This window comes from Penicillium crustosum (assembly GCF_028827405.1).
Source record: "Penicillium crustosum strain IBT 35664 chromosome Unknown utg000001l_segment0_segment0, whole genome shotgun sequence".
Classification (NCBI taxonomy): Eukaryota; Fungi; Ascomycota; class Eurotiomycetes; order Eurotiales; family Aspergillaceae; genus Penicillium; species Penicillium crustosum.
In genome coordinates, this window is record NW_026623122.1 from 350966 (window position 1) to 375524 (window position 24559).

Here is a 24559-nt window from a genome sequence, read left to right on the forward strand (position 1 = left end):
CTTAACCTTTGGAGTACTTGTCCACCATCGCCATGGATACTTATGATGGTTACCATACTATTTCCCTTCCTTTGCGCAAGGAATTGGAAGCAGAATGGACGGAAAATGGCCAAGCGCTGCTCCAGCCTCATCTTCTCAAGGCATCCTGGGCCTTGTTACATGGTCGGCTCTCGGAAACACAAACGGCAACATTTGCAGTGTTGGAACAACTGGTAGCTCCGCTGAGGGATGCATGTTCGATGTTGGTGGTGTCACCTGCGCATTTGGAAACCTGGGAAATATCAGACAGTCCGGATAGTCTCTTGGTGGATGCGGCGAAGGAAACACAAAGAGAGCCTCTTGCGGGGACACAGGCCTCAACGGCTGTGGTCATCCGGTGGCATAATGAACCGAAGGGTCCGACATCTGTGAGTAGGAGTGGATAATGCGCTCTTCATACAACGTACTAATAAAGCTTTAGTTGCCCTGTGCGTTCAATACTATGATTATTTTGGATTGTAGTATATCACCAGTCCAGGTATCCATGAAGTACTCCAGCACATCTCTCACAGTAAACCAAGCCTGGTCACAATTAACGGCTCTGGTTCACATTCTGGAGCAAATAGTTATGAGTCCAGGGTTATCACTCCGAGAGGCGGATTTCCTGGGATCCTATAGCTCCAGATTGATCCGGCAATGGAACAACCCGTACTCACTCGCACGACCACAAGTGTGCATTCATACCTTGATCCTAGAGCATTGCCGGAGCCAACCAGATGCCGAGGCGCTGTGCGCTTGGGATGGTTCCATCACTTATGCGGAGCTTGATCAATTTTCACAGGCAGTTGCACTGCAGCTGCTGTTACTTGGTGTTGGCCCAGAGTCGGTGGTTCCGCTCTTCTTCGAAAAGTCGCGCTGGACGGTGGTCGCCATGCTGGGAGTCCTGAGAGCGGGAGGTGCTTTCGTTCTCCTCGATCACTCTCACCCTATGGCTCGTCTGGCTGAGATCTGTTCGGAGGTGCAGGCAACAGTTGCCATCGCGTCGGAGGCATTGCAGGAACTGGGTCAGCAGCTGGGTCCTGGAGTAATCACGGTTCTCGACACAATCAAGAGCCAAGTCAATAAAGGCAACAGTGCCTTGAACACATCTGTCAAGCCTTCAAACGCCGCATACGTCGCCTTTACTTCTGGGTCCACCGGAAAGCCCAAAGGAATTGTGGTTGGACATGAGAATTTCGTTGCAAATACTCTGTCTCAGAGCGCAGTCCAGAATATCAATAACGAGACGCGGGCGCTTCAGTTTGCTTCATATGGATTTGACAGCAGTATTCTCGAAGCACTGATGCCTTTGGTGGCAGGTGGTTGCGTCTGTATACCCTCGGAACGGCAGCGGCTCAACGGTCTCGCAGATGCTATCCGGGTGCTGCGAGCCAACTGGCTGGAACTGACTCCATCTGTTGCACGTTTTATCAACCCCGAAGAGGTGCCGGACGTGAAATCCGTCTTGCTTGTGGGTGAACCCATGTCTCAAGACCACATCACACAATGGTCGGGGTCGGGGAAGATTCAACTCCTCAACGCATACGGCCCCGCCGAGTGCAGCGTGGTATCCACTATACAGGCGCATGTACAACTAGATGATCCCAATAATATCGGTCGTTCTTACAGCAGTCACTGTTGGATCGTCAACCCTCATGATCATGACCAGCTTGAGCCCCTGGGTGCGGTGGGAGAGCTACTCGTCAGTGGACCAATCGTAGCCCGAGGATATCTCAACCAACCCCACCAGAAGTCTTTCATCTCCAACCCTCGTTGGGCCAAGCGATTCGGCATTCCGTCAGGTGAACGTGTTTACAAAACTGGAGATCTTGTGCGATATAACCTTGAGGATGGCTCGTTGCGATATGTCGGGCGCAAAGACCGGGAGGTGAAAATCCACGGGCAACGCGTTGACCTGCAGGAAATTGAGCATCATGCCTCCAAGGTTCGGAAGGGAATACTTGCGGTGGCCGATGTAATTCAAGTCAACAGTAGCAGTGCAGGGAAATCACTTGCATTATTCATTGCCGCTGATAATTATGAGAGTCATACAATGAAGGAAAGCTTCGTTGTCCCCATGAATGACACACTCCTGGATTTGGTGACCGACATCAAACACTGGCTTCGTGACTGTCTACCGCCATATATGATCCCAACCAAGTTCACTTTTGTCAATCGCTTTCCTCTAACGAGAACTGGCAAACTCGATCGACGAGCCTTGATCGACCTTGGAACAACATCGAGTCACTCGCCATCTGGAGAACACCCATCAAATCAGCGTGACAAACAAAATGTCGACCTGGACCCAGAGCTTTTCGCCAAGGAGATTACCCTGTGTTCAGTCTTTGCTGAGGTATTGGGCTGTCTGGAAGCGAGCATCGGCGCAGAAGATGGTTTCTACGACTTGGGAGGGAATTCATTAGCTGCTATCGAACTAGTAGCCTGTGCACGCAAGCGTGGTCTGGAGATCACGGTGGCAGATGTCATCAGTCTTCAGAATCCACGACAGATCGCGCGCTGCACTGTGGAAAGCAAAGAACTTCACGAGATCCCGCCATTCTCTCTTCTTGAGAATACCGAGGAGAGTCTATCTACCGCGACCGCCCAATGTGGTGTTAAAAGAGAAATGATTGAAGACATTTACCCTTGCACCCCTCTGCAGGAAGGTCTCATGCATCTGTCCATTAGGAATCCAGGAGCTTTCTTGGGAACATATCAATTCTCATTAGCTCCTTCTACCAACCTTCATCGGATCTGGGATGCATGGGAACAGCTTTGGCTCGTACATCCCATCCTCCGAACACGCATAATCCAACTTCAAGATGGTCAAAAGCTTCAAGTAGTCATCAAGAACAACCCATCATGCAAGAATATCTCAACCATGGATGCTTGTCAGCCCATGAACTTGGGAGCCCCCTTGCGCGTGTGACATTCCATCCTGGACGAACTTCGGGCGGATTGGACTCTGGCATATTCGTACTGACTATGCACCACGCTCTTTTTGATGGATGGTCATATATGCAGCTGCTCAAGGACCTCCAGATGATTTATAATGGGGACATCCTGCCACCACGCCCTGCCTTCAACCATGTCATTGACTACATCTCCAAGTTGAGCATTGAGGAAGGTCGCTCTTTTTGGAGTGAAGAGTTCAATGATTTCGGAGCAACAACGTTCCCTGTCTCTCCCCGGCGGTCATCAGCCGAGCCACACTGGCAAATCAGAAGCCAGCAAATCACTCTGGCCAAGTCAGATACGAACTGGACGCTCGCCAATAAAATCAAATTAGCGTGGTCTCTTGTGATCTCTTCCCAAACTCACTCGAATGATGTGGTTTGCGGATTGACAGTCTCGGGCCGGAACGCTCCAGTTCCAGAGATCGATCGTATTGCTGGGCCAACTTTTGCAACATTCCCCTTCCGCACACAGCTTGATGACGATATATCGGTGGAAGGTATGCTGATTCAAATGCGACAGCACGACGTCTCTATAATGCCATTTGAGCATATTGGACTCAGGCATATTGCGGAATCAAGCTCAGACGCGGCCCTGGCTTGTGGATTCCAGAATCTTCTCACCATCAGGTTGCAATCCCTTCAGATTGCTCCCGGTGCCTTGATTGCTTTACCCGAAAACGAAGACTATGACCTAAAGTTTGCGTCGTATCCCCTATCAATCGTGGCTCAACAGGAAGGTGAACTGCTAGAGGTCAAGGCCGTCTTTAACAGCTACGTCATAGGCCCTAATAGGGTTGAGGCACTCTTAGAACAATTTCATACTTTGTTGCAACGAATCCTCCTCGAGCCCAGAGCAACAATGGGGGACCTGAAAAGCCAGCTTGCTCCCGAGTGGCAGCAATTGGCAGCGATAAACAAAAAGAGCCACCCCGAGCTACATTGCGTACACGATATCATCCAAGGCTTCGCTGTCACCCAGCCCAACTCAGAGGCCATCTGCGCATGGGATGGCTCGCTCACCTATGAAGAACTTGTCGCCTCCGCGCGGACATTGGCAGGTCATCTCCAATCTTTTAAAGCAGGATCGGGGCCCGGTGCGGTGATCGGGATTTGTGTCGAAAGATCGAAATGGTTCCCCGTTTCCATCCTGGGTGTGTTGATTTCTGGAGCCGCCATGGTTTTGTTAGAACCCAATTTCCCCAAGCAACGTTTGCAGCATATCTTGCGAGACGCCGGAGTGCGAACGATGATATGCTCTCCGGTATTCCAAGAGAAGTGTACTGGCTTGGTCGACGCTACGTTGGTTCTGACCCCCGATATCGTGACCCAGGCGGACTGCGATGCTTGGACTCCATCGGCAGTGTCATACCAAGATCCCATGTATGTTGCCTTTACATCCGGATCAACTGGTGCCCCCAAGGGTATTGTGATCGAACATGGCATGGTATATTCGATGCTTAAGGCACATAAGGACGTCATCGGCGCATCAATTGCATCCCGCGGCTTACTTTTCGCCTCGCCAGCTTTTGACATCTGCCTCGCCGAGATTATACTTCTTCTCGGTGTGGGAGGATGTGTCTGTGTGCCTTCAGAATCTCAACGTATGAACAGCCTAGCGAAGGCGATGACAGCCATGCAGGTTAATATGGCCATGCTGACCCCGTCGGTGGCACGAACCCTCTCGCCAGCCGCAGTCCCTTGTCTCCAGACCCTGATTCTTGGAGGGGAGCCACCATCAGCCTCCGATCTGGCAACCTGGGCTTCGCGGGTCCAGTTGCATCAATCCTATGGGCCTGCTGAGTGTGCCATGTACACGACCACCACCGCACCATTGACCCCCAGCTCGGATTTGGGCAACGTCGGATCCTCCCCAAACGCGTCCTGCTGGATCGTTGACCCGGAAAACCATGATGAACTTCAGCCTGTGGGCTCGGTGGGAGAATTACTAATCGGTGGGCCCATTGTTGGGAGAGGGTACATCAACCGAGCCCAGGAGTCTGCAGCGGCCTTCATTCGTGATCCTGCTTGGAGCGAGAAATTCCCGTTATTGCAAGGAGGCCGACTTTACAAGACCGGAGATCTCGCTGTCTTGAACGCAGACGGGTCTTTAACTTTGGTTGGCCGAAAGGACACACAGGTCAAACTCAATGGGCAGCGGATTGAGCTACACGAGATTGAACATTGTGCCGAGAGATACCAACATGGTACCGCGGTCATTGTGGAGTTGATACGACCTGCCGGCATCCAGAGACCCAGACTTATCATGTTCGTCTATGACCCTACGACAGTCGAGATGACGGTGGGCATCAACCCTGCTTGCCATAGCTACCAGGAACTGTTTTTCTCACCATCAACACAAAATCAAACTTATCTTGAGGGCATGAAACATCATCTCGCCCAACACCTTCCACCGTATATGATACCTTCCTTCGTCCTGCCGCTCTCTCGTCTTCCCCTTAGCCCAAGTGGCAAGGTCGACCGTAAGACACTACGCCAGATTGCATCGGAAATGGATAGAGAGTCACTGGAAATGTATCTGGACAATGCGATGGCAGAGAAAAGAGAGCCAACCACAGAGCAGGAGCGATTCGTCCGTGCAAGCTTCGCCACAGCCTTGTCATTAAATGAGGAGGCCATTGGTATGGATGATAGCTTCTTCGCTCTGGGAGGTGATTCCATCACTGCCATGCGGGTTCTCACTTTGTGTCGAAGAAAAAACATCACCATCTCGATGCAGGATTTCCTCTCAAAGAACACTGTATCCTTGTTTTGCACGCATGCTGTTGTGGTTCAGGACCAGATCTTCAATTCCAAGCGCCAGAAACTTTTGAATTCACTTGACTCAACTGGACGTGAAGATCAACTTTTCCAGCTTGAGGACATCGATAACCAGCTAGATATGATTCGATCTCAGTTGAATTTGTTGAAATCAGATTCCATTGAAGAGATCTACCCATGCTCTGCAGCCCACAGTGGTGTATTGGAGCTCTATACGTCCAATTACACGAGCACTGCAATTTTTGAAATTTCTCATCCGGGATCAGTTACTGCTATGCAGGTTAGGAACGCTTGGAGTCAACTAGTGCACCGCCATGTCGCCTTGCGGACGGTTCTCATGAAAAATCCAAAGGTTCACGCAGATTATCTCCATGTAGTACTCGATAAGGGACCATCTCAAATTGTTGCTCTTCCTCACAGCAAGAATGCCCTTTCGGAACTGAAAAACTTCGAACCAGTCAAATCCTGGGGCTTGTCACCACCACACCGGTTAATTATCGGTCAAGGCGATTCTGGGGCAGTTTTCATGAGGCTGGAAATGGGTTGTGCCTTGATTGACGCATTTTCTATGAACATCCTACTAGAAGAGCTTTCTCTCATCCTCCAGGGTCAGCCCTTGCCAGAGAAGGGAGTCTCGTATCGTCAATACCTGTCCCATCTGTCCAGCCAGTCACCTGCAGAAACACTGCGATACTGGTCAAAGGCGCTTTATGGAATTTACCCTTCCCACCTGCCCAGAGTACCTTCCAAGCAGTTCCCTGTGTCTGAACCTCGCTTGCAGAGCCGGGCCCTCCCACTTGCGCAATCAAAGCGTCTAGATTCCTTCTGGCGCTCCAATCATCTCACTATCACCAACGTTTTCCAACTTGCATGGGCCTTAACACTCGCCCACTATACCAACTCCCGCGATGTGTGCTTCGGAACTATCACTTCAGGGCGTGATACACCCGAACTTGAAGTATGGAACATCGTTGGATCTTTATTCAACGTCCTTCCGTGTCGAATTGCGATCGATCCCATGCGGACGGTGCTAGATACCCTACGACAGAACCAGGAGGATATTCAGGGTCGAAATGACCACCAAAACTGCTCTATACCAGATATGATCCGCAAATGTGGAATAAGGGGCTGGGACAAAGATCAGCATTTGTTTAATACAGTTCTGACGGTGCAGAACCCATTTTCAACACAAGCATCCCCTGCGAAGGATGGGAGCAACGAGATCGATATTAAACTCATCGATTTGGAGGATGCAACAGAGGTGAGTGTTTTTAGAACTGGAGTCAGGATCAGACTAACTAATGACAACTCCTCTAGTATGACCTTTGTGTGGCTATCCTTCCCTCCCCTTCCCACTTCAAGGTGGAGCTGCGCTACTGGTCAACGACCGTATCTGAGGAATACGCTTCGGATATCATGGATCGCCTTTTCGATCAGCTGGAACAGATTGTGCATCATGCGACCAAGCCATTGACCGTCATCACCAGCATTGGATGACAATCATATCTCTCTCGATTACAAACCTCTCATGATCGCTCCTTTGATGAAAATACATGCGTCGAGGTCAATTATAACGTTCTCTTTTGTTATCTAGTTTTCGACACCGGTCTTTTGATATTTTTACGTTTTGTAATTTCTTATACTGCCGTGTCCCGGTTTAAATTGTTATTTAAGACAACCTACAATGATCTAAAGCTTCACATGGGAGATAAACTTGGTTTCCAGTACACATCCAAGCAAGTCTACTAGCACTCCAAACATCAGATTCCAAGGCAATATCATATCCTAGAACTGGTCTAAAATAATAGAAGAGAAACAACAAAAGAACACATAGACAGCCACCGACATTGTGGTCAATGGATGAAACGCCATTCGCACCCGTTTTCCATACCCGAACACGGTTCTAAGACTGGTTCCAACTCAAATTTTGAGGGAGCCCGTCGCGGAAGGGAAAATATCTCGAGAAAAAAAAGGAAATCCATGTACACAAAAGAAAAGGGGAAGAAAATGAGAAGACAAATAAAAAAGGGCAGGGGGCACAGGTTGAGGGCATCAGTCCGGGCGAGTACCGCCGAAAATCAAAAGACAAAAATATCATTGCCCCATAGTTCGCTATGCCATCGCAGGAGAAAATAAACGGGAAAATCACATGTCCATCAACGGTCCATCTCCTCCAAGACATTATTTGGTCGAATTGCTTCGATGCATGATCTGTACATTGGTTGCACTGGTACCACTGCCGACTGATCGTCGTCGCGGGCGAATCTCACTGCCGCTTCCGCTCCGTCGCCGCCGGCCAGTGTTGCGAATCGAGCCTCGGCGTCGTGTCTGGAGCAAACGGACGTTTTCACGTTAGAATCACGCTGGCTGTACATGGGCGGACGTGGTCTCTTAGCAAAAGACAATGACGAGGGCGATAGGGCCAAACAAAAACGAAGTAGTTCGCATAGGAATGCACGTATCTGGGCAGCAACGCAGATCAGAGATGCACTGGGCTTACCGAATTAGGTGTGCCTTCCCGGCTGGGCCGATCCTTGGAAATATCGGGATCCTCTTGTAACTTCAGGGAGTTCAACCGCTTTTGGCTCTCGTGGGTCATGGCCTCCACCTCGTCGATCGGCTCGGGCACATCAAGAGCGGGAGGTGGTGGTGGGGGAATGCCATTCTTCCGATCTTTGGCCTGTTGTTCAATCACATCCCACCGGTCTGTGCGAGACTTTTCGCGTTGGTCTGCGTTGTTCTGGTGCTCGGTGTAATCGTGAGAGCATTCGTCGAAGAGTTGCGGGTTGATTTCCATGAACATCTTCATGGCATTGTACACCATGCTGTGGATTGTTCTGAATGGTGCGTTAGCTCATGTTAAAGTTAGTAGCATATGCAGATCAAACTCACCGGTTCCAGTGCCCCTTTGAGTTCTCATAAAGTGGAGCAAACATAAGTGGGAGAATTGTCTCCACATTGTCGCTGACAAGGTTACAGAAGTACTCGTTGTTCCAGAAGTACAAAGCACGCTCAGCGACCTGGAAATGGGGGCTGGCAACAGACTTGGCCAACTGATTGAACAGAGGCTCTTGGACTTTGGCAAACTCGCCCGGATCCATCACCTCGAAGATGTCTTCCACCTCATTCAGGTACATAACTTCCTTGGTGCTGTTTGTCTTAGGCCAGAAGCGCAGTAGGCCAAGAACAACCTAAACAGTGGTTAATATTAGAGGGATACTGGAGAAAGATAGATGAGGCCTTACATCTTCAGTCAATGAAGAGTCCTTCTCCAAAAATTGCACGATGCAGTAGGCCAATTGCGGGTGGTACATGCTCAGACTCTTCACCTTGTGCATGGGAAGGAGCACTCTAGTCAAGAAGAGCTTGTGTTCCTCCTTCAGCGGCAAGGCGAACCCGTTGATGATGGAGCCCAGAATCTCGAGCAATTCAGCGATTCCGTTATGGCGCTCTGTCTCGTACATGAACTGGAAGAACACGTTGTTGATGGATCGGCGGATATATGAGCGCAAGTTCAAGAACTTTCCATAGATGCGATGCAGGGTTGTCTTCAGGAAATCACGTTCCCGGGGGTCTTCCGAGTCAAAAAGGTCCAACAGCTAGATGGAGCATTAGCTTGCATTAAACACGAAAATCAAGCATCAGAAGACATACCGAAAGCACAAACTGATGGTCGATATAACCCTTCGCGATATTCGTGTTGAAATCCTGGCTTTCGATGAATCTCAAGAAGAATTCATATACGACCTGGATATGGGGCCAAGCGACTTCCAAGACGGGCTCGTCCTCCTCCGGGTCAAATGCTTCGCCCTGGGGCGTCATAGGCGGAGGAATAGGACGGAACAGGTTCTTGGCGAACATCTCCACCACGCGGGGGTACATGGGCTCTGTAATGACCGACCGGTTGTTGGCAACGTAATCTAAGAGCTCGTGTAGTGCCAGCCTCTTGATCTCCTTGGACTTCATATCAGCCGTCGGGTCGTTGAAATCGAAGATGATGTTGCACTGGTCGATCTTTTGCATGAACAAATCTTGGCGCCGGTTGGGAGGCACTTCGTGGAATCCCGGCAACTTTTCCAATTCTCTCTGACGCTGATCGGAGATGTCGAATCGCGATGAATGTTGGCGCTTGGGAGTCCGGATACCTTCCGACATGTCCTTAGGAGTCGTCTGTAGGCGGTCGAAGACATGAGACTTCCTAGGAGGTGCGAGATCTCCGGGCATTGTTTCGGCGGCGCCAGGAGGGGGGACATGCTATAGAATCCAGTTGTTAGCAAAAGCAAATAGTCTCCAAACTGTGAAGCAATTCAACTTACCGGTGCGCTTGGGCTAATGATGACGCTGGGAGCTGCCGGCTGGCCTTGCCTATTCGGTGTTCCCGGTCCATTGCTTACAGGCTGTCCTGCGGCGCCCGGTTGGGGTATATAGTGTTGAACCGGGGTGCCAGGGTGAGGTGCGCCCGCGGAAGGGGTACCGGCGGGGGAGCGTTGTCCGGCGATTTGTTTCGCGAGTCGTTGAGAGACGTTGTGGAGGATGTGGGTGTCCCTTGGTTGGGGGAAGTAGACTGCTGTGTGTTGGAAATGCCGAGGGACTGATTCTGTGAGGTGGAGTTGGCGTCTTTCTTTTTCGAGGATTTGTTGTCCTTCGCCCGCGACAACTGGTCGTGCTAGAAGCAAGGCACAAAATGTTAGATGATTTGCGAAATGAATAAAATAGCTCTACCTGCAGGGTGAAGAAGAGAATAAATGGGCAGAAGTGATGGTGCGGTGAGGTGCACTTGGGCAGGATAGGCGGGTAACTCACCACTCTCTGTCTGAAACCCTTCATTTTGACGACTGTGTAGATAGCCACATGTACTCGGCTAGGTTTCTTGGTGCTAGTGCAGCCAGGCGGCGCACTCTAGCCGGAGTGAATCGAGGGGAGCCAACGGAGATAACCGCTCAGGAAAGCCACGAGGGGGGGAGTGTTTGGATCGACCTAATAGGAGAATCTTATAAGCGGTCCGAGTCACACAGCATGTAAGACGGGTATTGTGAAGGGAAACAGTGCTGAAATGCCGATATCAAGCCCCGGCAATGTATGGGGGAGAAACTGGGGTTCAATTGCAACAGCGTCAGGCGCTCCAAACAATGTGCAGTCGCAGCACGCGCACGGAGCTAGACGATGATGCTAGGAAGAAAGGGCCAATACAGGCAATAGGAAACAGGTGTCCGATCAAACGTACTTCCGGAGTTTGGGGTTGGGCAATTGACAGATCGAGTGGGAAACTGCTTGGGGAGAGGTGTTATAGGACAAGCTTGGCCGGCGCTGGAGGATCTCCGTGTCGCTTAGTGGCAGGCTGGGAGCGGGGGGGTTTGGGAGTACCAGAGGGACGGGCACTCAAGTCGCAGCCCACTGCAAAATCACAAGACTCACGATTTAACTAGAAAGAGGCAAAGTCGCCGATGTACAAGGGACCAAATAAAGATGATGGCGTTGGGTTGTGGAGAGGAGGGAGGGAAGTGGATTGTTGTTGAGGTGTAGGGAAAGGCGGGCTGGTTCTCCTGGCTGCGATGGTGATGGGAGGGGGGGACCACGTCCAAGTACTATGTGAGGGACACTACGTTTTTTTTTAATTTAAAAGTGATGTGAATCTCTTGATGCTTCAGTTTGAGAAAATGAATTTACTCGGCAGTTTCAATTATTTTCGCCTCCTCTTGTCCTAACACAACTTTTGTATGCTTTTTCCCCGTTTGTTTCAAATTATGCTTATGTCATTGAACACGTGACCACCAGGGGACTCGACTCGAATTTCAGGCACAAAAACCATCGGCATGAAACAGTGAAATCACTGAAATGGCAGCATCGTCGAGGCTCCGTACAAGAGTGAAATATGGGTTTTAGCAGGTAACCAGTAAATTCAATAGCATTCCCTTCAATCTAGCCAACTATACCACGTTCATTCATCGTTATCTGCCGCCTCGTTATCATACGCCGTCTCCACCTCCTCGCCTCCTGGCGATGGGAAAGAACTATACCACTCAGGACACTTCTCGTGAAGAACCTGGTAGGTCATCATCTTGTTCCAATATCTAGAAGTTCACCACTATATTAGTTTTCGATAACAGACTTTGGGCAGTCAATCCAAACACTTGGCCTTAGTTTTAGAAATTCAGACTATTCAGATCAATATTTCCAATTGTCTGACGAATGTCGTCCTTAAAGGAGGTTCATTCATAGAATAATCTGACCGGAATAATTGTCTCAGAAATTGATGTGTGGTGAGTCCCATTCTCTTGAGTGCGTGTGGGTAATGGCCGTGGCAGCAAATCACTCGCCGTTTCCATGCCAGAATTCTGGTGGTGAGAAGCAGCCTGGGTGACAACAGGGCTTGTAGATGGAAGTTGCACTTTCGTGTGTCTTTTTTAGATGTCTTTCTAGATGTCCTTTTAGGTCTACATGAAGGTGTATACGAGGGTGGTAACCTTTATTTGTGTGAAGAATATTCCATATATATAACCAGGGATCTCATCATAGTCATTCTTATGTTGCCTTTTTTTTTCTCAAGTCGTCTATAGCCTCTACTCAATTTAATCTACAATATCTATTCCAACGTATTCAAAGCGGTAACTTCACAAGATCAGAGCACATAGTCTCATTAGAAAACTGCACTAAGGCATGAAGAGCTACATTGTGAGTATAAATAGATCATTTGTATAGTGATCGTTGTTCGCTTCTTCACACCACCACGACCAAAACAGATGAACAGAATTCCAAAGAAGTATCATTCATAACAAGCCTAATCAGTCATCCTCACTCGCCATCTTTCCCTATACCCCAGATTTCATTATCAATTGACTCTTACTTAAATACTGACCGTTCATTCATCACTAGCTCTTACTTCCCTCCTTCCTTCATGTACACCACTCTCTGAAATATTATTCTCACGGTCTCAACTTCCATCATGGCGGATTTCATCATGCCACAGATCACTTGTCAGGAGTCAGACACACTATCTTCGAACGAATTGACCAAGCCCCCGCGCAAGTCATTCGACGGAGTCCTTCAACTGAATACCCTTTGGTGTCTGCCGTGTCTTCGCGATGCAGTCCGCGAATGGGAGATCGATAAGCCCCTGGAGATTAAGTGCTATTTGACGAATGGTTTGTCCAAGGCGTGTTTTTTTGCCAAGGAGATGGCAGAAAACGTGATCTGGTACAGCTTAGTTGCCCCCGAGTCCCTTCTAGTAAAACACACTAACAGCAATTGGTACCTTTTACAGATCTCCCAGGGTATTAGGGGTCATGTTTTTCGAACTGATGGCCTTGATTGAATTCGTGAAAGAATTCTGGATCAACTGCGGTGATCAATGGCAGGCAAGTGGTTACTCAGTGACCGAGTGGCCTGAAAAGTTCATCGAGAAACTTTCCGCCGCTGTCAAGAACCTCTGTGTTGCCTTCTATGACCTAGTTGAGACACATAGCAAGGCTCATATCTTGACAATCCATGTCTCTGATGTGAGTATTTTTCAATTTCTACACATGTGGGTATTTTTTAACCATTAGATAGGAAGCTAAGGCTGGCTATTCTGCTTGGTGCAATGCTAGGGAGCATACGATCCGTCCCAACACTCACCATAGCGACAAGCTACATCTTCAATATGCCTTCCGAGCCACGGAGCACTTACGCCTCCGGATGGGCGAAGAAGGATCAGTCTACTGGGCCATGGAAGTTTGGTGCTTCTATCAGACTGCCAAAACCTCGGTTGAAGACTATGTCAAGACGAACAATACCTATTTCAGTCCCACGGACCCCTGCTACATTGAGGAAGAGTTTCCTCTGGAGCTTCCTGGGCTTTAAATCAATCGAGTTGCTTTGCCGAACCCTTTGAGGTGGGCGGGGTTTCGTGATTGTATCACCTAGGGTATACTCATGCTTTGTTTTTCTTCACAAATTTTTTTCTTTGCGAGGTTTCCTGTTAGTGGCGTGGTGAGGCGTCTATTGACCAGGACCTCTTTGATGTTTTCCCGCCTGGTTCTGCAGTTGTTTCAGAGCCATTACATAGCATTATTTTTTAGCGGGTTTATCTGTTACCGTATAGTTTAGAGTTGTCAAGTCTATCAAGCACAAATGATCTTCATCTTTACCAGGCAAAGACGTGATGTTCACAGTAAAACAATGTCGACAGTATAGACAGAAGCAACACCCCCAGGTCAGGATGAAAATATTATGGATGACCAGTGGGACCTCATAAGAGCCTGCCTGTATATAGTACTATTCAAGGGAAAGACCCACGACAACAGGGTGGACGATAGAAACCTAAAACATAGAGAGAACAGACAATAGACTTAGAGCCAAATAGCGATCCCAGAGCAGGGTAGTGAGATATGGCAACTGCATGAATAGGTAGGGAGGCAGCTGATAGAATATTGTACACGGCCAAATCTCCCACCCTCAATAGAGATACGGGATATTTTGACTTTAACTTTTGTTCAATAGTTATATAGTTGCTTTGCGATGTGGACTACCTCACTGCCCAGACATGTGAAACCCCGTTTAGCAAAAAGACAGAAATTTGTGGAAGAGAGCAGCGAGCTAGTGTTACAATTGATGATTTCTTCATTTCACACCAGTCCTTGAAATACCGTCGTAGGACATCGTGCTAGGACTTATGTCCACCCTAGCTGATAAGCCGAATAGATTTAACAATCTATAATTACATATATACATAGTTATTCACTGGGTTTCATCCAAATTCATACAACCTCATTGGGATAACATCAGAACGAGTGGCAGTGCAGCCACTAAAGCTCTCTTCAAGCTCATGCGTGTGGTTGCCACAGCACTGTTTTTCTCGCTTGAGCCACTACCACTGGTACCTGTGCTTTCTGCAGCGTAGGTGTAGTAAAGACTAGCCGCTGTCTGTGTGCCTAGGCTGTCAACAGCCGTAGTACTAGGCAAACTGGCCGCTGAGCTAGTCGACCATGCATTTGCGAAAGGGTAGAACCCTGTCGTTTGGGGATTGGCGCCACAGTAGGCGCTCGAGACTCCCTTCACATAACTCTCAGGGAACCAGTGGTAGCCTCAGTGGAAGTTAGCTTTTCTGATTAAACCAAGAGAACAGCATAGAGACAAGACATGCTGTGGGAAAGACTCACCCTCAATGCCTCCATGTTTTCTAAAACATTCTTGACAACCAGTTGCCGAGTCAAAGAAGGGATATATGTCACAATAGCATTGCTGCTGGACATCCCAATCACCAGAATACAACTGAAGGCCTGAAAATGACCCGTTTGTATTTTGGAAGTAGCAATTAGAATTAATCGCCGCTTGTCGTTTACACGGAGCCTCGTTGATCAGATAGGTTGGCTTGGGGGAGATGGTTTCAGTCGTGTCATCCCTCCGGAAATTGTGGTGTGACAACGGGTTATACGGTAGGTAGCATTCATTGTAGAGATCAATGTCAAGGTCGGTGAGACCAGACTCCTGGGATGAGACAACATAAAATCTGGAGATATAGGCGCCGTTTGGGAACACGGGATAGTCGGAGCCGGTCTCCGAAGCAGCCGCGCTAGAGGACGTGCTACTACCCAAAATGGAGTCGTACTGGTAGGTTGAAGTGGGTTCCAGCGAGCTGGTTGTTATTGAGGTAGAGACACTCATAGGCATAGTGACGGGCGAAAGGGGTGATCTGTTGAAATGACTTCCAATTTTGGAAAGGGGACCTCGGGGAGAATGCTTGGCAAGGCCCGACCAATCACAACCTAATATTGGCAGGGGTCTTCCCGAAAAGGAAGTGAGGTGATCTTATTTTTGGCTACTATGATATGTTCACAATAACATATTGCCTTTGTATGAATCGAGGACATATGATATTCTTGGGAGTCGAGGCTGATAGTGAGGCTGATTCTTTATTAACTGTATTTGAAAGCAAATACTATTTGGAAAGCTAAATGAGGGACATGCAACAGAATATACACTGAGATATATACAAGGGAGACACAGACTTCATTGAGTAGCATAAACTGTCATTGACCGCTTTTTTAGTGCCTGGAAATATAGGATATCTGATTAAACTGCTTTGAGCATCTCAAATGTCAACTCAATGAATTATCTTGAAAGGTTTTTTTTTTTTTTTAAAATGTTCCTAGACGGTATACCTTGGCTGGTGCGGGTATGGGATGATGAGTCAGCGAGACTTCAGCCCGCACTAACCGCTTGTGGAATGTAGACTCGATTCTTTCCCTAACCTCAAAGGATATCTCTGGGAGCGTTTAATTGTGGTGAAGGTGAAGAAAAATACAGAATCCTATACAAACAGGTGTATTGAGTGAGGAGTACCCGAGAAAAGTGGTAGTGTTGCCTTTGGTCGCATTTGCGCGATCTCACCCGATAGCAAACCAGAAACAGCGGCAACCAACCTCAATTGAGATTCAAAGCTAGTGCAAATGATACTGCAACCACAGCATCCACAAGTCTGAATAATATCAATCAGAATGGATGACCAACGGGGGGCCAGAACTGCTCCCTTCTACGCGGTGCCATCCCGTCGGCTTGTCAGCGTTGAACACCCGGCTGTGGTCCGCAATGTCGACAAGGCGATCGAGACCTTACAAGGAGACTCTGGAATAAAAATAGTGAGAATACTTCTTCCTTTGAGACAATATTGAATATAGGCTGATATACTGCAGATCCTGGACCCGGCCAAAGATGGTACACCAGCTAATCTGGTGTTGCGACCAGAAGATGCCATGGCTCGATCGGTCCAGTCAACGAGCATTCAATCGAACAATGTTCAGCTCAAAGTAACTGTTCCCAAGCGGACAGGACGGAAGCGCAAGAGAGGCTCGAACGAGCCCTTCACAGACGCGCCAGATTCAGAGGCACCCGGGCCGGCCCCGCGACGGACCGCGAAGGATCTCTTGCGTAGCATGAGTGATAACCCTTCGAAGTACCAGATTGAACCAGTTGGAAGGGTTGAACGCACACATGTGTTCCGAGGTAAGTTCACTACTTAGATGATGTATTACCAGTTTGCTAACACTTGAGGGTAGGAATCCCTGATTTCGTCTACTCGACTACAGCGAGTTCATTTACGAACCGATTCCGAGAGCAAATTCTTCCATTTGACTGTAAGTCGGCCTGACATGCATCTCACTAGAAAAACACTAACAATCGACAGTCGACAAAATGAAGCAATTTGATATCGACATGGCCAAAGGTGCTGCCGAGAACGCAGATCTCATCCCACCGCCATCATTCAGCCATGGAGACGTCCCATTCCACTACATGTAAGAGCTCCTATACTAAAAACACCAAACCAAGACCACTAGACGACTAACCTATTCCTCCTAGCTACCGTCAAAACCCAACAGTGAAACAAGCCATCGGCCGCTCCGGCAAACTAGAAACCGTGAACACCCAAACGGCCAACAAGATCCTAACCCACCTAGTCCCCTACGACATACCCAAAGTCCCATCAGAGCCACGCGCAAACATGCTCCCAATAAGCGCACTGGACGCAGGTATGCTCCGGACAATCGCAACACTAAACGCCCTCTACGAAAAACAACCGGCCTGGACACGTCGCGGACTCCGCAACAACCTAACAACCGACGAGGACCGCCTGAACCTACGGCACGCAATTCCGTATGTGGGCTACATCTTCCGATCCGGCCCATGGCGCGATGCAATCATCAAGCTGGGCGTCGACCCACGCACCTCACCCGAGTACCGCCACTACCAAACCTTCATGTTCCGCCTCCTGGCACGAGAAGCCGAGCTCGCACGCGATGGCGGCGGCGGCCGACGCCACAACGTTCCCCGACCAAGCGACCAGCGTGTAATCGAAGACGAAAATGCCAGCGAGCCGTCAACGGGCCATATCTTCACCGGCAAGCAGCCGTTCGCGCAAGACGGACGCATCTGGATGGTTGGCGAGATTCAAGACGCACAGCTGCGGGCAGATCTGTATCCTCCCGATGCGGGACCTGGGTTCCTGCGCAGCGAGTGTGATATCGTTACCGATGGGTGGTTCGGGAACGGCACGCTTGCGAAGGCGAAGACGATTATGCGACATAAGATCCAGGCATTGATGGAAGGAAGGGAACCTGTTGATGAGGATTATACGAAGATTCTGCAGCTTCCTGCGCATGCGCGGTCTGAGGCTGATTTTCCGCTTTTCACGCTTGATCCTGATGTTGCGACGCAGAAGGAGATTAGTCTTGCTACGGAGGTTCGGGCGATTATCCGGAGTTCGCCGATTTGGAGGAATTTGTCGGCTAATGCTGGGTTGGTGAGGAGGGATGTTGGGGAGGGGAGAAAAGGGAAGGGGAAGCGGGCTCTGAAGGGGAAGAGTGTTGAGCCGGAGCCGGAGCCTGAACCTGAGCCCGAGAAAGCGGATGAGGAGAGTGAGGGTGAAGAGGAGGAGATTCAACGGAGGGAGATGTTGGCTGCTCAGGTTGCGGATGCTGCTGCGGCGAGGGATGCCGACGAAGCTGCTGATGAAGCCGGTGATGATGATGAGGATGGTGATGATAGTGATGACATGGACGAAGACGAGGACGAGTAACGGAGTCTCCTAGATTACTTGAGAATTGGCTACATCTACTCCGTAAAGAAATAGTAGCTACTTTGTGCTCAAGATATTCATCAAAAGAATCCATTTTAATTTTAATCGCTAAAGCCATGGGAAGACTTGGAATACATCGTGAAGCATCAGACATGGAAAAGACAATAACTCATCAATTAGACGGAATAGAGAAAGCCAATCCGAGTGGTCACAATAGTGAAGCAGAAAGATACATAATTCGTAGCCAACGTTATACCAAAACACCTAATAGACTGGACACCAGTGCCCAAAAAGAGACGAACACCAGGCAACAGAAAGATAAACACCAAAGAATGAAGCAAATAGGTATAGGTATTGGGGCCAACCCTAGGCCAAAGAACAGCGCCACTGAGCCAGATGCAGATGCAGATGAAAAGAATGACGAGAAGACAGATCAAAGACCAGACTTGGTGCTATCAATCGAGTCCCCAAGATTGTGCTGCTGGGTTTCAGCAGGCGCGGGAGTAACAGCATCCAAAACAGCAGCAATGGAGGTAGTGACAGAGGCCTCCTGGCTCTGCGAAAGAGGCGAAGAAGGCTTTTTGAACTCGGGTGTGTGCTCTTCATCATCATAGACAATTGCGTATGAGAAGGCATTGCAGTCCTCGGCATAGTATTCAGCAGCATTGAGCTCACCGAGGGGAGAACGGGGCTCATCCATCTTTGGTGACTTGCGAGCGGCAGCAGGAATAGTGGCAGTGGACTGGCGTGCACTGGGGAGTTCAATACCGAGCTCGTGAGGGGGGACGTTCTCCTTTCCACGGGCGGAGGTGTCAGACTTTCCCTCGTCGTCGCTGATATCCAGGACAGTGGTCGAGTGTTGCATGAGGTTGGTCATTTCTTCCTGCTCGGTGTCGACGTGGATATCGAATGACCACGAGGCGGGGGCCTTGGGAGCAGGAGCAGGCTTGGGAGTTGTGGATTTGGCAAGGACGGAGGCAAGAGAGAAGGGGCGAGAGACGCCGCGCTTGCTATATTGCTCTGAGCGGGGTTTGGCGATGAGCGAACGGCGAGTAGCTGACTTGCTCGACTTGGGTGGTGGGGAGCGACCAGCGGGCTTGAGAATGGGAGCTGATTTGGGAGTTGTAATTGAGGGGATCTTCGAAGGGGTGGATAGACGAGGGGAGATGTTGATGCGGGTGGAAAGAGCCATGCGGGATGTTTTGATGGGCTTAGACGCGCTCTTGTCCTCGTCATCCTCGAATGTACGCTTGCGTTTTGTTGAGTAGCTGGCCGGGTTGACATTCTCGGAATCGGCATCAATGAAGATCGAGCTCTTCATTGGGGTTGACTTCATAGACATGGCACCTGGTTGGAATTGTAAGCTAAGCCATCTTGGGAAGATCAAAACATGGGTCATCACGTACCATTTTGCTGGTTCTGACGATTAAGTTTCGATCGCATCAATGGCATGTCCAAACAGCCCAAAGGCTGACGAGTAGGAGTCATAGTGAGAGTGGCCATGGTGAAGGAAGAAGGGAGAGAGAGGGATGTTTTGTTTTGGTCAGCGCCAAGTGGGGGGAGCCTTGGAGGATTGGCGGTCTACAATAGGCACTAGACAGGCCGATCGCACGATGCAAAGAGAAAGAGAGTAATTGTGTAAGACAGATGAATCCCAAAAGAAATAAAATGATTGAATGATTGAATGATAGGAATTGGTCGGATGAAATTGAGATAAATGAAGGAATGAGTAGATATGGTCGATACCGCTGAGAGAGAGAAGGGATGGATGATTCGGGGTAAAAGACGTGCAGCGATGAGGTAGATATAATAATTCGTGAACGTTAAAAGCGCTTAGGATTCGAGAGTTTAGAGGCAAGGAGCAATGGACATGAGGAGTCACAAATGGAGGGCGAAGGGAAGTATTTCAAGGCCTGCATACTCCGTAAAAGCGCGTCGCGTTCACGTTGTGCCAATTCGAAAAAGTGGCGTTTATGCAATTCCCAGCACAATCCAATTGATTTTCATTCCTCGTGTCTCGTGTGGGAACAATGGTGAGATGCAGATCAATTACGCGCTTTTCCGTATACTATAGATAGTACTATAGATATAGCACAGTGCCATTGTCCTACAACATACGGAGTAATATACAATTAATTATTCCTAATTTCCCTAGAATTGCCCATAGAAGTAAAATCATCCCCAAAATCAGGGCAAAAGGTCCAAAGTTCAATTTCCCCGAGTCCTGCATGTCGCGTATCCCTTGGACGCGTCGGTCAGCATAACGTAAGTACCCGGTACTTGGCATCCCGCTACTAGCGCATATATCGCGTAAGTACCAAATACCTCCACGTCCATCACGTCCTCCACGTCTTGCACGTTCCCTCGCGCGCGACTTCGCGTTCACGTCTCTTCCTTGCGCACTGTGCGCTCATTCGCGACCAACATCGTTTGCCATTGCACTAAAAGTATGTCGCATGAAATGTCTAATGAAACTCTGCCAACGCATCGGTCTCCATTGGCTATGCCCCATCCGGATTCAGGTTACCGGATGAAACCATGCATGCAGAGGCCGACCGGGGCTGCTGGGGTTTGAGGTGAATGTGGAACATTTTGCGGAGTTCTGTCTCAGGGGAAGGGTTGAGGGTGTCGGGTACCCAGGGCTGGGGAATGTTCGCTGGGCTGGCTGTCCAGGTGGTTCAAAGTAGGAATTCGCCCCTGAAGGCTGTTTCAAGGCGTAGAATGATGGAGGGTTATTAATAGGGATATTACACCCATGGATGGATAGGGTTCCCAAGGTTTGATGGCACCTGCGCCCCCTGTTCCTCGTGGGCTCGGATTATTTTCCTCGGCGTATTGATCCTTGTTGCATTCCTCGCGAAAGCCGAGAGCCTGTCTATTGTGCCATCGATGTACAATGGCGTCGACATTCCACTACAGGCGGGAAATGCCGACCGGGATAGTCCATATACTCCACAAGTCTCTAGTGATATAATAATGTACATGATCGCAGACTTACCATTGTCAATTACCTCAGATCTCATCCTCAAAAGGAATGCTGTCCATGGCACCCTGACGTTCCACAGCCCGAGCCGAGGCGAGCGCAGCCAAACGCATCGCCTCGTCCATGACAGTCTTGTACCGGTATGCCTTCTCATCATCCGCAACATCCTGCCCAGCCTTGCCCTCCCCGCGACGCTGCTCGCGCCATCGTGCCACTCTGACCGCGTAGGCACCAACAAATGTATCACCCGCCGCAGTAGTATCCAAGACCCGGGAGACAGGGGCAGCTGGAATCTCGTTAGTGAAGCGCTGTACTCCATCACTGGGTCCAGACGAGCCGCCATCCGCGGCACTGTACCAGACGCCCTTTGCCCCGTACGTGATAAGGATGTAGCTAACACCCAATTTGTGGAAATATCGAGCGACCTTCTCCTTGCCATCCAAACCATCTGCTTCCGGCACCGTGCGAAGCAGTTGTTCTGTAGGGGGGTCATCAGCTCGGCCTCTGTCTCATTCAGGATCAAATGGTCGACAGCAGCGTATACATCCTCGGGCAAACCACCAGGCGGTGCAGGTGCCGGATTAAGCATAACATCCGGACCGCACTCAATGCCACATTTCCCAGCAGCGCGAGACTTGGCCTTGTATGCTGCTATGTCACGTAGTATGCCGATAACCGTGTCGACCGGGATCTCGCCTTGCATAACAATGACGTCGGGTACGGGCGCCGCTAGCGCCATGCCCAGCACTTCCGGGGTAGGCTGCATGCCATCGTAATTTGCACCTGGCGAAAAGAGAATCCGGTTCTCGCCACCGGCTGACGAGTCCACAATGATCACTGCCACACCCGTGTATGCGTTGTCGATGACTTTCACTCGGGAAGGGTCGACTCCAGATCTCTCGAGGGTCGGCTTGAGTAAGGAGGAGAAGTGGCCGTCCATGGCTCCTACTGCACCTATCATCTCGACATTGACGTCGCTTGTGGAGTTTGTGGTACCTGTTGGCTTGGCTCGGGACATGCGTCCGCATGCCACAGCTTGGTTTGCGCCCTTGCCGCCCGCGCTGGTGAAGTAGGATGAGGAGGTGATTGTCTCGCCTGGGTCTGGGAATCGGGGTGCTACTGAGACCATGTCAGCGTTGAGGGATCCAATGACTCGGATGAGAGGTGTCATGGTGGAGAAGGTGGCTCGGTCGGTTTCTGGATCGTAGGTCGGGGGCTGGGTGTGTCTTTGGGTCGGGCTGGGAAGATGGGGAGAGTGTTGCAGTAGTGCAATTTGGAGGTAACGTAAATCCAGTAGATTGTAGAATTGCCAATGTAAGGGAGGAGGGACACTCTGAAGCTTTCGGTCGGGTAATTGACAGAAAAGGTTCGAAGTGGAAAAAGAATTGGAATGACGTCTGGGTGGGGCAGATCGGAGGTGCAATATATGGGTCCGTCAGCAACGGTTCCGTGGATCCTATTTACAGTATAGCCACGTCTATTTCGACAACATAGACAACGGGAAAATCGAACATTGATCTCTTGGGTTTCAAAAGAACAAAAAAATCTTCTTTCTAATCCAGCAAAATTCTAGTACTAGTCATAATATATTATTTGTGCTACAAGGGAGAATAAAAGAAAGAGTAGGGGCTGGAGGGACCGAACCCCAACCTGTAAGACAAATACATGCAACTAGTTCCTCACACATTTCTGGTCATAAAAATAACAAGGAAAGTGAGAAATTATGAATTGCAAAATACCATGAGATGCAGCAACAAAGAAAAAAAAATTGAACCCCCCTGGGTAAAGCCCATCCCTGGAGTCGACCGCAGGTAATTTGCCGCCCAATTGGCCTCCCTATCACTACACCGGTCAACCATAAACGTCAGGGCTTGAGATCCCAAAGGACACGTCACTGAACTATAAGGGGTCTTCTTTGACCGACCCTCTCATTTCGTTAAATTTAACAAACACTTAGTCCCCACACATTAGTTTAATAATCTTTACTCTTCACAGAGTGCTATCAGCGTTCATATGCCTATTGAAGTAAAGGTGAGGGTAATTTCAGGTGTGTTTAACATGAAAGATCTCAAGCTTCCTTTAGCTGATGCACTCTTGGAGTTGAACTAGGTAGATGACCCACCCGATGACCGTTGCATTAGACTGGATCAATCAGAGCTAGCCGGGCTTATACTATGGAATAAATCAATACCAGCATGAATCTTTATATCTTACTGACGTTTTCTTTGTCTGCGGATGCGGACCGGAGAGGAATGAACCGTTGTGCATTGCCTACCGAGCCGTGATAGGGAGAAATGGTGGGGGGTAGTTTGCCTGGTTCAACCCCAGGATTCTGCAACCAGGGGGGTTTTCATTTCGCACACCTTTTTCATATTTTTTTCTGCTTGAACCTAGCGATATGATTCTTTTATTCCAGCCTTACGTTGCGACATTCGAAATTTTAGTCTCACAGGCGTCACATATTTATTAGAAATTGGCAAGAGAGAAAAATGTTCTACCTTGTGGGAAGCTTAGCCAGATGTTTGTTAAGATTAACTGAAAGGTAAGACTTTCTAGGGAAACCCCTATTATAGCGCATGGGCTATATCCCCGGACGCGAAACTGGAAGGGAATGAACTTTGTGCATTACCTATCTCCGGTTGCCTTGAGAGATGGGATTAGGGGCGTGTACTACCTGCTTTCCACCCCAGGAGTCAATACAAACCAGGGGGATTCCATTTCGCATCTTTATTTTTCTTTCTTTCTTATGTTTTGCTTTCATCTACTCCGATTCTTTTTTTTCCCCTTCAACTGCTCTATTGCTTCATTCTCTCTTTCAATTTTCTCAGTACCGAAAATTTGATAGAATTTGGTGAGAGAAATGATGATATAACATGAAGGTTGCATTGGCTCCTTGAAGAACTAGCGTGTATCATAATTAACTGGCTATGAGTACTTAATTACCGTTTCACATCTTATATGATCATGGCCATCTCACATGCGAGGGTGATACCAAGACCGTTACCGATTGACTCAATGCTATTCTAACACCTAAATCAAAGAATTACATAGGTTAGGTAATATTATTGGACGGCTACTGGAATACTCGACAGCATTGGGGTGGAGGGATGAGCTGCACCTACAGCTCGACGATCCGCAATTCCTTCGCCATGGTACCTCAATGGGAAGTTAAAGTTGAGCTACATTGGAGCCTGAACCGCCTAAAATAACCTAACGGAGTTCATGCCCCATACCGTTGTTCCACCCAGCCATGTAGAGGCCCCGAGCCAGACT

General features: G+C 49.1%; 7 protein-coding genes across 7 annotated transcripts; 3 read left to right on the forward strand and 4 right to left on the reverse strand.

Annotated features, from left to right (window-relative positions):
- Positions 1-32: 32 nt before the first annotated feature.
- Positions 33-7250, forward strand: N7487_000142 (uncharacterized protein; the record flags this gene model as incomplete). The annotated part of the gene is made up of 4 exons (XM_056867891.1): positions 33-407; positions 461-2697; positions 2748-7014; positions 7071-7250. 4 exons carry the CDS (start codon positions 33-35, stop codon positions 7248-7250), a joined length of 7059 nt encoding a protein of 2352 aa, XP_056732675.1.
- Positions 7251-7909: 659 nt separating this feature from the next.
- Positions 7910-10580, reverse strand: N7487_000143 (protein phosphatase 2A regulatory subunit RTS1; the record flags this gene model as incomplete). The annotated part of the gene is made up of 8 exons (XM_056867892.1): positions 7910-8116; positions 8254-8590; positions 8646-8944; positions 8999-9352; positions 9408-10007; positions 10070-10094; positions 10148-10419; positions 10557-10580. The coding sequence occupies 8 exons, from the start codon at positions 10578-10580 to the stop codon at positions 7910-7912; spliced, it is 2118 nt and encodes a 705-aa protein (XP_056732676.1).
- Positions 10581-12696: 2116 nt separating this feature from the next.
- N7487_000144 (uncharacterized protein) lies at positions 12697-13592 on the forward strand (the record flags this gene model as incomplete). The annotated part of the gene is made up of 3 exons (XM_056867893.1): positions 12697-12947; positions 13024-13249; positions 13302-13592. 3 exons carry the CDS (start codon positions 12697-12699, stop codon positions 13590-13592), a joined length of 768 nt encoding a protein of 255 aa, XP_056732677.1.
- Positions 13593-14498: 906 nt separating this feature from the next.
- N7487_000145 (uncharacterized protein) lies at positions 14499-15401 on the reverse strand (the record flags this gene model as incomplete). The annotated part of the gene is made up of 2 exons (XM_056867894.1): positions 14499-14815; positions 14891-15401. 2 exons carry the CDS (start codon positions 15399-15401, stop codon positions 14499-14501), a joined length of 828 nt encoding a protein of 275 aa, XP_056732678.1.
- An 827-nt stretch (positions 15402-16228) lies between these two features.
- Positions 16229-18303, forward strand: N7487_000146 (transcription factor TFIIIC subunit TFC1; the record flags this gene model as incomplete). Its single annotated transcript, XM_056867895.1, has 5 exons — positions 16229-16369; positions 16424-16733; positions 16787-16864; positions 16915-17023; positions 17088-18303. The coding sequence occupies 5 exons, from the start codon at positions 16229-16231 to the stop codon at positions 18301-18303; spliced, it is 1854 nt and encodes a 617-aa protein (XP_056732679.1).
- A 433-nt stretch (positions 18304-18736) lies between these two features.
- N7487_000147 (uncharacterized protein) lies at positions 18737-19956 on the reverse strand (the record flags this gene model as incomplete). Its single annotated transcript, XM_056867896.1, has 2 exons — positions 19710-19956; positions 18737-19650 (listed from the first exon to the last, which is right to left on the reverse strand). The coding sequence occupies exons 1-2, from the start codon at positions 19804-19806 to the stop codon at positions 18737-18739; spliced, it is 1011 nt and encodes a 336-aa protein (XP_056732680.1). The 5' UTR covers positions 19807-19956.
- Positions 19957-21315: 1359 nt separating this feature from the next.
- N7487_000148 (ribokinase) lies at positions 21316-22457 on the reverse strand (the record flags this gene model as incomplete). Its single annotated transcript, XM_056867897.1, has 2 exons — positions 21316-21764; positions 21845-22457. The coding sequence occupies 2 exons, from the start codon at positions 22455-22457 to the stop codon at positions 21316-21318; spliced, it is 1062 nt and encodes a 353-aa protein (XP_056732681.1).
- Between the last annotated feature and the right edge of the window lie 2102 nt (positions 22458-24559).